The 16,842-nt window shown below is 40.8% G+C and overlaps 1 protein-coding gene across 7 annotated transcripts in view; it reads left to right on the top strand.

Annotated features, from left to right (window-relative positions):
- Nucleotides 1-16,842, top strand: part of syne2b (spectrin repeat containing, nuclear envelope 2b) — a 318,216-nt gene that overhangs the window by 170,656 nt on the left and 130,718 nt on the right. For all 7 annotated transcript variants that reach the window (XM_060925231.1, XM_060925228.1, XM_060925230.1 and 4 more), the window contains 4 exons: nt 7,798-7,953; nt 11,647-11,787; nt 15,259-15,441; nt 15,727-15,864. In XM_060925231.1, coding sequence (XP_060781214.1) covers nt 7,798-7,953; nt 11,647-11,787; nt 15,259-15,441; nt 15,727-15,864 — 618 coding nt within the window. The remainder of the gene's footprint in view (nt 1-7,797; nt 7,954-11,646; nt 11,788-15,258; nt 15,442-15,726; nt 15,865-16,842) is intronic.

Here is a 16,842-nt window from a genome sequence, read left to right as displayed (position 1 = left end):
CCATGACCCTACAGCAGTCATCAATGACAAAGAGGGCCAGCCGCTGTAGGAGGACAATGAGATCAGAGACAGATGGGAGGAATACTTCCGACAGCTCCTAAACCCGGTGGAGGGCCAGCAAGACCAGCCCCAGTTCACTCCAAGATACCCGGAAGAAGAAGAGCCAGTTATTTTGGAGTCAGAAGTCAGTCAGGCAGTCAAGACCAGCCCAAAAAACAAGGCAGCCGGGGTGGACGGAATCACCACAGAGGTCATCCTAGCATGTGGCGAGACAGGCATACAGTGGCTCACAACCATCCTTCAGAAAGCCTGGCAAGAACGAAAAGTACCAGAAGACTGGCAGCTGGCAGTAGTAGTGCCAATATGGAAGAAGAAGAAGGACTTCTGAAGGACTGTGGCACGTACAGGGGAATTTCCTTCTTGAGCCACATTGGCAAGGTGTACGCCAAAATCCTGGAGCAGCGCACAAGATACATCGTGGAGCCCCAGCTCAGCAATGCACAGTTTGGGTTCAGGAAGGGCCGAGGATGCAGTGATGCGATCTGAGGCAGCTAAGCAAGAGGGCCATTGAGTACAGCAAGGATTTGCACATGGTGTTTGTTGACCAAGAGAAAGCATTTGATCGAGTCAACAGAGCAACGCTATGGAGAATCTTAGAAGACTACGGCATCAGGGGTTAGCTGCTCAACAACATCAGAGCCATGTACGCCATCAGCAGAAGTGCTGTAAGAACACCATTTGGACTGACCAGCTGGTTCGAGGTGACGTCAGGGGTGAGGCAAGGCTGTGCCCTGTCACCGCTTTTGTTCATCATCTACATGGACAGGATCACCAGGGAGGCAAACCCACACCCTGAAGCACTGAATGAGCTACTTTTCGCTGATGACCAAGGATTGCTCAGTGAAGACCAACACCACCTCCTACTGCACATCAACATGCTGAATGCTGTGTATGAAAATCATGACATGCACATCAGCACAGGGAAGACAGAAGTCATGACAGTCAGCCGAACACCAAAGATCTTGGACATATCCATCAACGGCGCTACCCTTAAACAGTCCAAGGAGTTCAAATACCTGGGCAGCATCTTCACTGAAGATGAAAAGCTAGACCGAGAGATTGAGACTCGCATTCAAAAAGCAAACAATGTTAGTTTCCAGCTGTCTCCCCTCCTGAAACACTCTAATACCCCCATGGACACCAAGGTACGGCTTATTAATACAGTCTTCCTGCCGACGCTGACCTACTAGTGCCAGACATGGACACTCATCAAGGCCCAGGACAGGAAGATCACAACCTGTGAGATGAGGTGCCTCAGACGAACAGCAGGCAAGACGAGGAGGGACATGATCCTAAACGAGAGGATCCTAGAAATGGTCAGAACAACACCAGTCCCCCCACACACCCAGCGTTGGAGAATCAAGTGGTTTGATCACTTGATAAGAATGGCACCCAACCAGCCAGTGCTCAGAGCATACAACCTCCAGAGCTCTGGTGTCCGAGCCAGAGGATGACCACGCGGGGCACTGAATTGGGGGCATGGTAGAAACACTCAAGTCCCATGGCCTGTCTGTTACAGAAGCGTCCCATCAAGCCATTGACTGCCGTCAACACCCCCCCCCCCCCCCCCCCACGACACCCTAGAGTACAAGTGGAAGATAAAGTAAAAGTAAGTAAGTATAACATTTGAGGAAAAGTATGTGTGTGTAGGAGCTGAAAACAGGGCTTGGTTTAAAGAAAAAATCTACCCTGAACACTTGACATATGAATTGACCTTATCTTCAGTTTATTTCATATAAATAATGCTGCTGCTCTTGCTCATTTGCACTACTGTTCATATCCACCTCATAAGCTGCTCTTCTAAGCACCTTCTCCGTTAGATATTGTACTGCATTTGCACTACTGCTGTTTTGTACATTGTTTGATTTTAGAGTGTATTTTTATCTATCTATATATATATATATATATATATATATATATATATATATATGTGTGTGTGTGTGTGTGTGTGTGTTTTATTTTTTTTCGTAATCTTTATCCGTTTTTACAAGTAAGGTGAGAGAGAAACGGCATTTCGATTCTCCTATATGTCCTGGATATATAGTGACTCGACAATAAAAAAAAAAATCTCTGAATAATGAAATGCTGAGGGTTCTTTGTTTGTTTCTTTGTTTGTTTAAAGTGTATGTAATGCCTTATTATAATGCTTTAAAATGAATATATATTATTCGTGGGCGGCACGGTGGTGTAGTGGTTAGCGCTGTCGCCTCACAGCAAGAAGGTCCTGGGTTCGAACCCCGGGTCCGGCGAGGGCCTTTCTGTGTGGAGTTTGCATGTTCTCCCCGTGTCCGCGTGGGTTTCCTCCGGGTGCTCCGGTTTCCCCCACAGTCCAAAGACATGCAAATTGACCGTAGGTGTGAATGTGAGTGTGAATGGTTGTCTGTGTCTATGTGTCAGCCCTGTGATGACCTGGCGACTTGTCCAGGGTGTACCCCGCCTTTCGCCCGTAGTCAGCTGGGTAGGCTCCAGCTTGCCTGCGACCCTGTAGAAGGATAAAGCGGCTAGAGATAATGAGATGAGATGAGATATATTATTCGTAACGACCAAAATGAATTAAGAAAGCAAGGGGGAAAATAATATAAATTTAATTTTATTATCAAACACAAAACTATCGATAAATCATGGCATCCAGATCCCGAAAAAAGGCAGCCTTGCCGCAGGGCTAATCTTGCATGACGGCACACGTGGAATCCCGACTATCTGGGTCATTTCTGTTCATCTGACTCTGTGCTTGTATACTCACTGAAATTGGATATTGTTGAAGAAATATTACAAAAATAACAATGGTGCGTTGTGTTTGGATGTTCAAATTCATATACAACAGGACATTCAGTTCACGAATTTCCAAGAAATTACACGAATCTAATGCGACAGTGGGTGAAGTTTGTGCAAACGAAGCGGGCAGATTTCGTGTCCGGAGAAGAGTCAAGTGGGAATTTGTGAACAGCATTTCGACAAGAACTGTTATGAAGGACAGATGTTCTTGACGGAACAGATGACAGGCCAGAAGAGGAGAAAACTTTTGAAACCAGGAAGTGTGCCAACTATCCAGACAACTGCATGTTCCAGCGAAGTGTCTAATCCCAGTGCCAAACGATCTGAGACCACCAGCCCAGGACAACTTGCACCCCCTGTCAAGAAGAGGAGAGCTGTTGACAAGTTGATGACAGCCCGTGTAAATATGCATCTTTTTTATAATCATCAGTTAATAACCACCAGCGAATGATCTAGATTGATTGATTAGAATATATTTACATTGGTATTGGAGTCAAGGCACGAAATGGACAGACACTAATAATTGCATATTTCTATCTATTATAAAATTATAATTGTGATCTTTATTAGTACATGTAGTGGTACATGAAATATACCATATGCACGTATATTACAAATGCATGTAGCTTGGTGATTATATAGAGCTACATGTATCAGATGTACATGTATGTACACTGATGTATGCTGGTACATCATAACATGCACAGTTGCACACTATGCAGTTGTTAACTTTAGATATTTAAGAAATAAATGCACCACATAAATATGTAAAGCTAAGTCACAGTTCTACCTTCAGGAAACAACGAGAAATTTACAAAACCCAGCTAAATTCTGGAAAATTATAAATTCAATGAAAACAAACTCTTCTACTTCAGCTCTTCCAAAACTTGTAAATGTTAATAATGTGCAAATTACTGATAAAGATATTGTTGATTCCTTTAATAACCACTTTGCCACTGCCGGTCTCCTTTTTAAGCAGGAGCTAGAACATCCTTCATCTCCAGGGTTATCTCACCCCAATGTTTGTGGCTTGGACCTCTTTACTTTTGAACCAATTTCAAGGGAGAAGGTCTTATTTGCGTTGCGAAACATAAATTGTAAAAAGTCAGCTGGGCCTGATGGGCTTGACCCTTCCCTTTTGAAACTTGTGGCAAGTATTATTGCTGAACCACTAACTCATATTTTCAATCTATCTTTGGAACAAAACAACATACCTCAATCTTGGAAGACAGCGCATGTAACGCCACTTTTTAAAAATGGGGATCCAACTATTATGGACAATTATCGTCCTATCTCAAAACTTTCAGTATTGGCTAAAATTTTTGAGTCATTAGTTAGTGATCAGCTAAAGGATTTCTTAACAGTAAATAACATTCTTACTCCATTTCAATCAGGCTTTAGGAAAGGGTATAGTACCATTACAGCAGCGACAAAGATAGTCGATGATATTGTCAGTGCTATTGATTGATTATAAAGTCACGTGCAGCATTATTTGTTGATCTTTCAAAAGCTTCTGATACGGTTGACCACACAATTTTATTACATTGTCTGTCTAAATTTGGGATGTCTGTTAATGCTATCGAGTGGTTTAAAAACTATCTGTCTAGCAGATATCAGTGTGTCACATGTGAAGGCATTATGTCAGGGGAGGCAGAACTAATAGTTGGAGTCCCTCAAGGCTCCATATTAGGGCCTCTATTGTTCACAATCTACATACATGATATTTATATAAATGTAGATGCAGCTGTACACTTATATGCAGACGATACAATCGTATACAGTACTGCCAGATCTCCATATGAGGCACTAAAGAAAATGTAGGATGCTTTCACAATTTTACAAAAGAATCTATTGAAATTAAAACTGGTGCTTAATTCTAAAAAAAACAAAATATATGCTGTTTACTTACTCTAGTAACATGCAGGATTTACCTCAAATTGTCACTCTACATGGTCAGGAAATTGAAAAAGTCGCATATTATAAAAACCTGGTTTTTTTACTGGATGAAAAGCTCTAATTTAAACTCCATGTAGAGAACTTGGTAAAGAAGTTAAGGGTTAAGTTTTTATTATAGAAATAAGGCTTGTTTTAATTTAAAAGTAAGGAAGGAACTTGTGGCTGCTACCTTTTTGTCTGTTGTGGATTATGGAGACATTCTTTATATGCATGCAGCAAAGTCTGTATTACGCTCACTGGACTCTGTTTATCATTCTGCCTTGCGCTTTGCCATTAAGGCTGAGTATTCTACACATCACTGTAGTTTATACGGTTTATCAGGTTGGCCTCCACTCTCAGTTCGTAGACAGCATCACTGGCTTATTTTCATTTATAAGGCAGTGATAGGATTGTTGCCCTCTTATTTATCAGTCTTCTCTTCAGTAGAAAACAGCAGGTATAATCTGAGGTCTAGCAATAGCATTCTTTTTACTACACCTCCTGTACGATCTGAGTTTGGTAAAACTGCCTTCCTTAATCCAATGCTCCTTCAACCTGGAATGCTCTGCAGAAACAGTTGAAGCTAAGTATTTTTATCTCACTTAATGAGTTTAAATTATGTGTCTCGGAGGCCTTCAGCTGTAATGGTGATGATACACAGGGCAACTTTTTGGGCAATGTTGCCGAGCAATGTTGCTGGGCAATTGCGTTTTGACTCTTTTCTATTGAGATTGGGCAACATTGTTTCTTTCTGAATGGTTTTGATAATCTCTGGCAACTTTTTGAGATAAGCCAATCAGAACGCGAGTATCGAGTCATGTGACCTCCGGTGAGGTTCAGATCAGAAATTTCAAACAAATATGGTGGCCGCTCAGTGTCAGTGGAGTGAAGAGATGGAGAGACTCCTCATCTGTTTTTACGCCGGTAAGTTATTTTAATATTCTATATGGAGGAATTTACCTCACCAAAGCTCTAAAAAACAACAGACAGCTTGATTAAATGGTCACAGCAAAAATTAAGACATCGATTTTTTTTTAGCTAACTGTAAACTGCCGTTGCTAACTGTTGTTGCCCATTGTTAGTTGCCCTGAAAAGTTGCCCTATGTCTCACCTAGTTGCCCGTTGCCAGCAACATTGCTCGGCAACATTGCCCAAAAAGTTGCCCCGTGTATCATCACCTTAAGTGTGATTGTATGTAGTTTACTGTTCTTATCTCTTGTTTTTTGTTTGTGGTTTCTTATGCTGTTTGTTCTATGTTATTTTGTTCTTCACTGTATTTAATTTTTGTTCTGTTAGGTGTTGTGTTTTTATGTTGCTGTGTGATTTGTGTGGTGTTTCTATGTTTTTGTGTAATATGGTGTGCTCTGTTTGTTGCTGCTTTTGTGTTCTTATGTCTGTATTAATTGGTGTTTGTTGCTGTTTGTGTGTTTGGCTTTGTTTGATGTTGGTCTATTTGTCTTTTTGTAGATGAGGTTTCTCTATTTTTTACTTAAATTTTAAAGTGCTGCCTTTCTTGGCCAGGGACCATTTGAAAAAGAGACGATAGTCTCAATATGACTCCCCTGGCTAAATAAAAGATAAATTGAAATAAAAAATTAATCTGCACAGACAGTCGGGACACTAGAGTCTAGACCCACTGTTTTACCAGTGTTTATTGCACATAGATCTACACATGACTAGGCCTACTACTAATAAATATGATTCATCAAGTGTTCATTACCACCAGAACATGGGAATTATTGGAGCAAAAAACAAGCCCACTGATTTAATAAATGACATTTGATCTGACATTTGGACAGTTCGTCAATTCCCCTATGATTAGATTAGATTCACTTTATTCATCCCACATCGGGGAAATTCACGTGTTACAGTAGCAAGAAAATGTCAAACAGATGATAAATAAAACTGAAATAAAAATTAGACAAAGGAAGGATTAAATACAGAGGGCTATTTGCATTATCTACCGTGAAAAAGTATAGAAAAATTGCCTTATTGAGAGGCTCGGAAAAATTGCACATTACCGGTAGACTCTGTATATATACACACACACATAAATAAATATAAGTATGCATAAAAATAGTTTAGGGCCTATATTATTGCACATAATAATTGCATCGATGAGAGATGGCAGATTATCGCCCACTTCATATTTTCTTTTAGTAATTACACTGAATAAGTGTGCGTTTTAAAGATTTATATTTCTGCATTTATTGAGGTACATGTAAATATTTTCCCTGGATTTTGTAGCAGCCAGCTGAGAATATAAAAATGCACAAACCAAACTGTGTTTCCAGTTCTCTCTGGCTGGTGGTGTGCTGTCGGTGGTGAGTGGGACTGTCGTGAACTGACATCTGTTTCTCGTCTTGGGGGCTCGAAAAGAAAACCATTTACTCCGGAATATCCTTGATAATCATCTTACCCCTTCATCCGATGTATAAGAATCCCAATCACTATCAAAATTCTCTCCAAAACATGATTCCATATTGAGACTGATCTAACCACTGCTGCGCACAGGAATGAAATTGATATCCGGAACTTTGTTACACATGCAACGTCACATACCCCTTTGGCATCTTCCGGATCGGTCTCAGCAGATTTCATGAAAATCTGCTGATCATCTTGATTTTCCATCAATTTATGGCCTTTTGGATCAGCTATGGTTCAAAAACACATGGTCAATCAACAGAATGATTGTTGCTTTGTACGAAGGGAAAACGTGTGGTTTAGGGGCATTTAAATTCTCTTTAAACTTCTTTCATTGGCATGTTGCTCTGTTTCCACTTTCCGACATTACCCACAATGCCATTCAGCTGCCTTCTGATAGTGGGGCAGTCAGATTGTCGCCTTTGATTCTGATGAGAGTGATGCAGTGGCGTTTTTAATTCGATAGTTGGTCCAGTTCTCTCATCTGTACACTTTGCTCAAAGAGATCAGCTTCGAAAGATTAAGCTTTTCAACACCTGTGTTGTCTCGTAGATCATTAAATTAATTGAATGACCAAAAAAAATCCTCTCCTTGTCTCTGTAGGAGCTTCACTCTGAGCTGTGTACCCAGAAGGCTGTGCTGCAGCGCATCATGGAGGGCCTTCGGATGAAATATTCAGATATGTACACTCTGGTTCCCGTGGAGATAGACGGCCCACTGCAGGACGTTTCTCACTCGCTTCAGGAAGTGGTAAAGCAGGTATGGAGTATTTACAAACCTTGATTCACCCCCCCACATTTTGGTGTGTCCAAATCCCATGTGCGGCTGAGCCATAGGTAGACAGATGGCTAGAAAGACCGTAATTAGGATGCAGTGCAAAGCACAGCAACCTATGGGCTCCCCTAGGGGAGCCCATAGGTTGCAGTGCAAAGCACTGCAACTATTGTTCTTCTACGTGTTTCTTCTTCTTCTTCCGTATTCTTCTTCCTCCTACGCAAATTTTGATTTCGAATAACTCAATAACCATACGTCGCACACAGACAAACAATATATCAAAACGCGCGGCTCGATCGGACTCGCTATGCTATTACTTTTCTCTACAGAATACGATTTTTTCGCGACGTAGTCGCGAAAAAATCGCCCAAAAAACCCCATTCATTTCTATGGAATTAATTGAAAAAAAAAGCACTTTTTCAACGTTTTTCAAACGTCCGCTGCTCTGGCATGCTTTCACCTAGAGACGTGATTCTAACTCTAAAACGTAGGAAAACTTCTCCTCTGTGGATCTGGCATTCAACTTTTCTGCTAGGTTCTACATTTTCGGATCAGTCCCGGCTCAAACGCCATGTGGGTTCCCGGAGAAAATCCGGCTTTTGAATGGGTGTCTATTGCGTTACACACCAGTGAAGCTTGTTAAGTCAGAGTGGAGAGAGGTTGAAAAAAAAGGTCAAACTTTCTCGCTTAAACTGTGTTTTCAGCCACAAATTTCACTCTACAGACATGATTTTCTCAAAAGTAGTAGTAAAACTTGTCCTGATTCACACAATGTGTCTACCTAAACGATAGGATTTACAGTTTTTGAATGAGAAGCCTCAAACTGAGAAGAGGGCAGCCGAATGGCCTCATTGACACCCATTATAAACGTGACCGAAAACTCACTCATTTTTAACTCGGTCTACTGTCGTCATTTTTAACACTACAGACAAAAAATTACATCAGTTTATTCAGGAGACCCTTCTAGCGCTCACTGTGAAAGAATTTTGTGAATAGCTGCTTTCGGTGTCGAGTTATTTGTCATTGTTCGAGGCCTGGTCCGTAGTAAAACACAGCACAAAATTCAAGACCTTGTGTGTCTTAGCTCATTGACACCCATTATAAACGTGACAGAAAAGTCAGTCATTTTTAAGTCGGTCTACTGTCCTCATTTTTAACACTACAGACAAAAAATTACATCAGTTTATTCAGGAGACCCTTCTAGCGCTCACTGTGAAAGAATTTTGTGAATAGCTGCTTTCGGTGTCGAGTTATTTGTCATTGTTCGAGGCCTGTTCCGTAGTAAAACACAGCACAAAATTCAAGACCTTGTGTGTCGTAGCTCATTGACACCCATTATAAACGGGACAGAAAAGTCTCTCATTTTTAACACTACAGACAAAAAATTACATCAGTCTATTCAGGAGACCCTTCTAGCGCTCACTGTGAAAGAATTTTGTGAATTTCTTTTTTTTGTGAAAAAAAAAAAAAAACAGCCTCGGTCGGCATGACACTTCACCTTAGCCGCCCACTTTATTAGGAACACTTCTGTTCGTACATACAAACTACAACCACTCTTCTTAGAGTTTAGAGTTTATTTTATTTTTAAAAGGGACAGTGCACAAATTAAACATTATCCTTGTGGTAAGGACAGATGTCTGTCCCAGGTTATAGCAGTACATGCTAATTTCCGCCTGTAGTCACTTTGTTTATACTCTTGAATAGCTCTTCTTCATGACGGCTGCTGTCTCAAGCACACACATGATCATTGCATTGAAACATCATTGCGGGTCACACATTCACGGCCAGCGAACATGCGTGACCGAATTGCTTCGCGCACTGCATCCTCTCACAATTTCCCCCGGGGAATTGTCCGGTCTAGTTGTCATTGTAATGCAGAAGTACAGTCCGACGAAATTGGTTGGCTGTCCTTTGCCAGTGCACATAACATAAAAGATAAACAATAGATCAAGACACACATTTAAAAAAAAAATCAAAAGATATTTGCACATTCAAGACGTATTGCGCATTTCAGGTGTCCATGTCCAGTGCTGTTATGGCTCTGGCATAAAAACGTTTCTTCAGTCTTGTTTTTATTGCCCTGAAACGCCTTCCAGAAGGCAACAGTTCGAATTGATGGTGTCTGGGATGTGATGGGTCCTTGAGGATGCTGCGAGCTTTTCTGAGACAGTGTCTTCAGTAAATTTCCTCCAGGGAGGGTAGAGAGCAGCCAGTAATTTTTTGAGCTGTGAAGATGACCCTCTGGAGTGCTTTCTTCTGTGCTGCTGAACAACTGGCGAACCAAGCAGAGATGCAGTAACTCGGCACCCATTCAGCTGAACACTGGTAAAAGGACACCAGCAGTTTGTCAGCCAGATTTTTTTTTTTTCGGAGTATCCTCAGGAAATGGAGATGCTGCTGTACCTTCTTAACCAGTGCTGTGGTGTTGGTGTTCCAGGACAGATCATCATCCACATGTATGCCCAGGAACCTGAAGCCCGCAACCCTCTCCACGCGGTCTCCGTTGATGTACAGAGGATGTGGATCAGAATTTTTCCTTCTGGAGTCGATGATCAGCTCTTTGGTTTTGGAGGTGTTCAGGACAAAGTTGTTCTGTGTGCACCACACTGACAGCTTCTGGACCTCATCTCTGTATGCCGCCTCATCATCTCCAGAGATGAGCCCCACCACAGTTCTATCATCCGCAAATTTAATAATGGCATTACTCAGATGTGTGTGGGGTTGCAGTCGTGCGTGTCGAGAGTATAGAGCAGGGGGCTCGGCACACAACCCTGTGGAGAGCCGGTACTCTCCACAGTAGTCTACTATGTAGCAGATGGTGTGTGACAGTCTTCAGTCCAGTAATTTGTTGACCAGTCTGCTTGTGGTGATCATGTTGAAGGCAGAGCTAAAGTCTATGAAGAGCAGCCTTGCATAGCTCCCCTGATGTTCCAGATGGGTCAATACTGTGTGGAGAGCTGTGACGATAGCATCTTCTGTAGATCTGCTGGGAGTGAATTTAATTTATGTTCCATTACATTATAAAGTGTATATTAAGCGTTAAAAACCTGCAAAGGTTACTGACGTTCCCCACACACACACACACACACACACACTATGACTGCTGAATTGGGGGTAGGAACTTCGCACTTGTAAACAGACAGGTCCTTGTACCTGCTGACACACACACGCAATGTGTTGGATTAGCCACCTACAGTTTGTGCTCTCCATCATGTTCATTATGACTTGGCCCTCCTGTGGCTTATACTACATGTGTGTTCTTGTTCCTCTTTATCGCTGCATTGCCACCACCTGCTGTTTTGACCTGTTGCCGCACTAATTTTATCGAAAATGGGTCACGGGGAAAACTTGGAAGCTTTTAAATCCAGCGTTATCGGAGTCTGGTTCAGAATTTTAATCCTTATATACGACACAAGGAACATAATTATTGAAGCGATGTACCTTTTCTTTAAATCTCACTGTATTTACTGATTTATTTATAGTAGTTACACAACAACCTGCTTGATGATGATGATGATGATGATGATGATGAAGAATAGGATGCGAGTGTAAGGGCTAATTTCTATTTAATCTCGTTTTGAAGAGACTGTGTGATGAAAAATGACATCAAATATTTTATCTTTTAATTACATCTAGTACTTTAGTCATCACCCCCACCCCACAGACACTCTTTTTCAGGTGGAGATGGCTGTACAGAAGAGCGGCCCATTACACAGGCTAGATGCTAAACTCTCAGAGATTATCACAGGCCTGGATGCTGTACAGAGCAGACTGAAGAAAAAGTGTCCTAACATCACCGAAGCTGAGAGTGCACAGAAGGTTCGACTCACTCACTGGGCATGCAGAGGGATTTCAGACACAAACCTATACACTCGCACTTTACGGTTCATCTTATTTTAAAACTCTGGGGTCGAGAGCTTCTCTGGCGACGCTCAGCAGGTTTAGAATGAGTAGGTCATGTATTTAGATAAATATCCTCGCGAGTTTTTATCTTACAAGCATGATAAACATATCAACAAACTTTACACTTTCCTATGTGCACACTGCCAAATAATATAGTTTTTAATTTACCTAAATTAGATGAAACATAAAACTTGTCACCTTAGTCAGTTACACTGGAGTCAGAGCGCTGAGCGCCCACTTATGCATTCATAAAAGAGTATTCACATGGTAACGGCATGATCATCACATTCACTCTTTGGGTTTCAGTTGGTTTCTCTTCTACGGTGGGAACGCTCACCGTAAACCGGATAAATCTGTCAGCCATAGTTTAGGCTATTTGGAGGTAAAACTTGTTGTGAGATGGCACGCGGATTTTGAATGATTCAGGACAGTGATTCAATTTGTCAATTGAAATTGACAACAAAATCAGAGCATGCCAAAATCATGAGAGTGGCAGAAAATACCCTCAGACCCCAGAGGGTTAATCACAATTAGATTAATATCTGGTTTCATTGTTGATTGACTCCTTAAAAATGGCAACTTTCAAGATATAGTTTCATATTTGGATACAAAGCACAAATAAAGGATAATGCACTCTGTGAAAGAGTTTAGTTAAACATGGGCATGTAATGATATATTGTGTGATGATGAATTGCAATCCAAATTAATGACTGTTTGAATCAAAATAAAAAATGAATCACAATTATTATCAGGCTGCACAATCTTATTTTTCCTCACTGTTATTGTGTTGAGACAGCAGAAGGCACAGTGACATTCAGAAGTGGGAATGCACATGGCTTCACTGTAGGTGGAAGTAACACAGCTCTAATGCTGCGAAAATGCACAAAAACGGGTCTAAAATGGGAAAGAGCTGTTGCATGATAAATTGGAGCTACCTTTTTTTTTAAATGGTAAAGGTAATGTTCATAACATTTTATAAAGAAAAGGCCTATTTGTTATTAACGTTTTGATTTTTTAATAACAGGAATATTTTAATAAGTTATTATACAACCCCGAGTCCAAAAAAGTTGGGACAAAGTACAAATTGTAAATAAAAACGGAATGCAATGATGTGGAAGTTTCAAAATTCCATATTTTATTCATAGAACATAGATGACATATCAAATGTTTAAACTGAGAAAATTTATCATTTAAAGAGAAAAATTAGGTGATTTTAAATTTCATAACACATCTCAAAAAAGTTGGGCCAAGGCCATGTTTCCCACTGTGAGACATCCCCTTTTCTCTTTACAACAGTCTGTAAACGTCTGGGGACTGAGGAGACAAGTTGCTCAAGTTTAGGGATAGGAATGTTAACCTATTCTTGTCTAATGTAGGATTCTAGTTGCTCAACTGTCTTAGGTCTTTTTTGCCGTATCTTCCGTTTTATGATGCGCCAAATGTTTTCTATGGGTGAAAGATCTGGACTGCAGGCTGGCCAGTTCAGTACCCGGACCCTTCTTCTACGCAGCCATGATGCTGTAATTGAAGCAACATGTGGTTTGGCATTGTCATGTTGGAAAATGCAAGGTCTTCCCTGAAAGAGACGTCGTCTGGATGGAAGCATATGTTGCTCTAGAACCTGGATATACCTTTCAGCATTGATGGTATCTTTCCAGATGTGTAAGCTGCCCATGCCACACGCACTAATGCAACCCCATACCATCAGAGATGCAGGCTTCTGAACTGAGCGCTGATAACAACTCGGGTCGTCCTTCTCCTCTTTAGTCCGAATGACACGGCGTCCCTGATTTCCATAAAGAACTTCACATTTTGATTTGTCTGACCACAGAACAGTTTTCCACTTTGCCACAGTCCATTTTAAATGAGCCTTGGCCCAGAGAAGACGCCTGCGCTTCTGGATCATGTTTAGATACGGCTTCTTCTTTGAACTACAGAGTTTTAGCTGGCAACGGCGGATGGCACGGTGAATTGTGTTCACAGATAATGTTCTCTGGAAATATTCCTGAGCCAATTTTGTGATTTCCAATACAGAAGCATGCCTGTATGTGATGCAGTGCCGTCTAAGGGCCCGAAGATCACGGGCACCCAGTATGGTTTTCCGGCCTTGACCCTTACGCACAGAGATTCTTCCAGATTCTCTGAATCTTTTGATGATATCATCATCTACAGTGCATAATATGTTCAAACTCTTTGCAATTTTACACTGTTGAACTCCTTTCTGATATTGCTCCACTATTTGTCGGCGCAGAATTAGGGGGATTGGTGATCCTCTTCCCATCTTTACTTCTGAGAGCCACTGCCACTCCAAGATGCTCTTTTTATACCCAGTTATGTTAATGACCTATTGCCAATTGACCTAATGAGTTGCAATTTGGTCCTCCAGCTGTTCCTTTTTTGTCCCTTTAACTTTTCCAGCCTCTTATTGCCCCTGTCCCAACTTTTTTGAGATGTGTTGCTGTCATGAAATTTCAAATGAGCCAATATTTGGCATGAAATTTCAAAATGTCTCACTTTCGACATTTGATATGTTGTCTATGTTCTATTGTGAATACAATATCAGTTTCTGAGATTTGTAAATTATTGCATTCCGTTTTTATTTACAATTTGTACTTTGTCCCAACTTTTTTGGAATCGGGGTTGTATTTTACCCCAACTTAACAAATGTTGGTAATGTTGGTTGTTAAGAAATTGAAAGGTGGGTTTGTTTGAGTTTTTTGTTTTTGTTTTTCCCCCCCCCATTTTTCAAAAGTAATATTCAAGTTGATAAAGAATAGGAAAATAAATGTTGCCTTGATTTTGGTAACACAATTATGTTCATTTAATAATTTTTTTCAGCAATATTGGGCGGGGAAATTAAATTATGAACCCAATATCATGGCTTGAATTGTGAATTGGGTGACTCGCTACATGCCTGATAAGTGCAAATATCTTATTCCAAACTTTCCAGGATATTTGTTATCATAATTTCAAAAACTGAGCAAACCTCCTGCATTTATTTTTTTTAACCATTATCATACAATGCTTGCATAAAGAGCACTGAAATGTTTTTGTTTTTATTCCATATCTGTCAAATCATATAGAGGATGCTTTGCACTCAATGATAGTCAAACAGATGAATAACTTCATTCATGTTCACTTTAATGTGGTGTTCCAGGACTGCTTATAACATGCTTAAGTCACCTGTTCCCTGTTTATGACTTTGCTTTGCTACCCGAAGATGAAAGTTAACATAAATGTCGTTTAGCATTGCGTTCTGATTGAGCTCAGGTATTCTCTTTGCCCTGAGCTGCAAATGGCCACTAGCATGCTGTGAAGGAAACAGTAGTATAATGAGAGTCTAGTGTTTGTAATTAGCTGTGGTTGAATGTGTGTCATCTCCTGTAGTGTGTTTGGGATGAGTTGGATGGCTTGCACTCGCGTCTCGCAGCAGTCGAGGTGGAACTCCAGGACCTCAGTGAGGAGAAACCGGAGGAGACGCAGACCCTCATGGAGAAACTGTCTCAGACCCAGCAACTGTACACACGCCTTTCCAAACAAGCTGAGGACAGAACAGCCTTCCTCAACAAGGCACGGCTTAATGAGTCTGTTTTTATTGAGTGAAAGCAGAAGTTTACATTTACAGTATCAGGCGTCAAATCTGAAACGTGTCTGAATACCAGATTTCTTTCTTTTTTTCTGTGTGAGCATTTGAATGAAACAAAAAAAAGTGTGGCAACATGGAATGAAAAAATAAGCAAATTGGAACCCCAATACAAGAAACAATGAGTGAAAATAAATAAGTGTAATAAGAGATATTTTATATCATTTAAAACTTCCCTGGATGAAAATTGGTGTGTGTGTGTGTGTGTGTAGATACATGGTTGGCTGCAGGAGCACAAGGAGATGGTGAAAGGGTCTCAGAGCTGGATTACTGAATCTCAGTCGTGGTTGACCGCACCCTATACCTACACTACTGCGAAATGTCTGGACAGCCATGCTAACGCACTCCAGGTGAAGCATTGGATATGCTAAAGGTCTGGGTCATCTGTAGTTTTTCACTTTGCTGCTCATTTTTGTAGATTTTTTTTTTTTTTGGAGACTGAAAAATGAAAGAAGACATTCATGATTGGAAGATCCCAAATATCTCACTTTTTAGTATTTTATGGTTGACTATCTCATGACTCCAGTAAACGCACAATTAACAGTTAATGACAAATAATAAGACGTGCTGTGTCAAGTGCTATTTTATAGGCTGCCAAATAATGAGTGTTAAACAAAGGGATGAATATGATAATTACAGTTTGGGCTTTTCAGAAAGCAATACAGTGGGGCAAAAAAAGTATTTAGTCAGCCACCAATTGTGCAAGTTCTCCCACTTAAAAAGATGAGAGAGGCCTGTAATTTTCATCATAGGTACACTTCAACTATGAGAGACAGAATGGGGGGAAAGAATCCAGGAAATCACATTGTAGGATTTTTAATGAATTAATTGGTAAATTCCTCAGTAAAATAAGTATTTGGTCACCTACAAACAAGCAAGATTTCTGGCTCTCACAGACCTGTAACAACTTCTTTAAGAGGCTCCTCTGTCCTCCACTCGTTACCTGTATTAATGGCACCTGTTTGAACTCGTTATCAGTATAAAAGACACCTGTCCACAACTTCAAACAGTCACACTCCAAACTCCACTATGGCCAAGACCAAAGAGCTGTCGAAGGACACCAGAAACAAAATTGTAGACCTGCACCAGGCTGGGAAGACTGAATCTGCAATAGGTAAGCAGCTTGGTGTGAAGAAATCAACTGTGGGAGCAATTATTAGAAAATGGAAGACATACAAGACCACTGATAATCTCCCTCGATCTGGGGCTCCACGCAAGATCTCACCCCGTGGGGTCAAAATGATCACAAGAATGGTGAGCAAAAATCCCAGAACCACACGGGGGGACCTAGTGAATGACCTGCAGAGAGCTGGGACCAAAGTAACAAA

The sequence above is a fragment of the Neoarius graeffei genome, chromosome 7, assembly GCF_027579695.1.
Source record: "Neoarius graeffei isolate fNeoGra1 chromosome 7, fNeoGra1.pri, whole genome shotgun sequence".
In the NCBI taxonomy this organism is placed as follows: Eukaryota; Metazoa; Chordata; class Actinopteri; order Siluriformes; family Ariidae; genus Neoarius; species Neoarius graeffei.
Note: the sequence above shows the minus strand (reverse complement) of the source record. Positions and strands in the feature narration are given on the sequence as shown.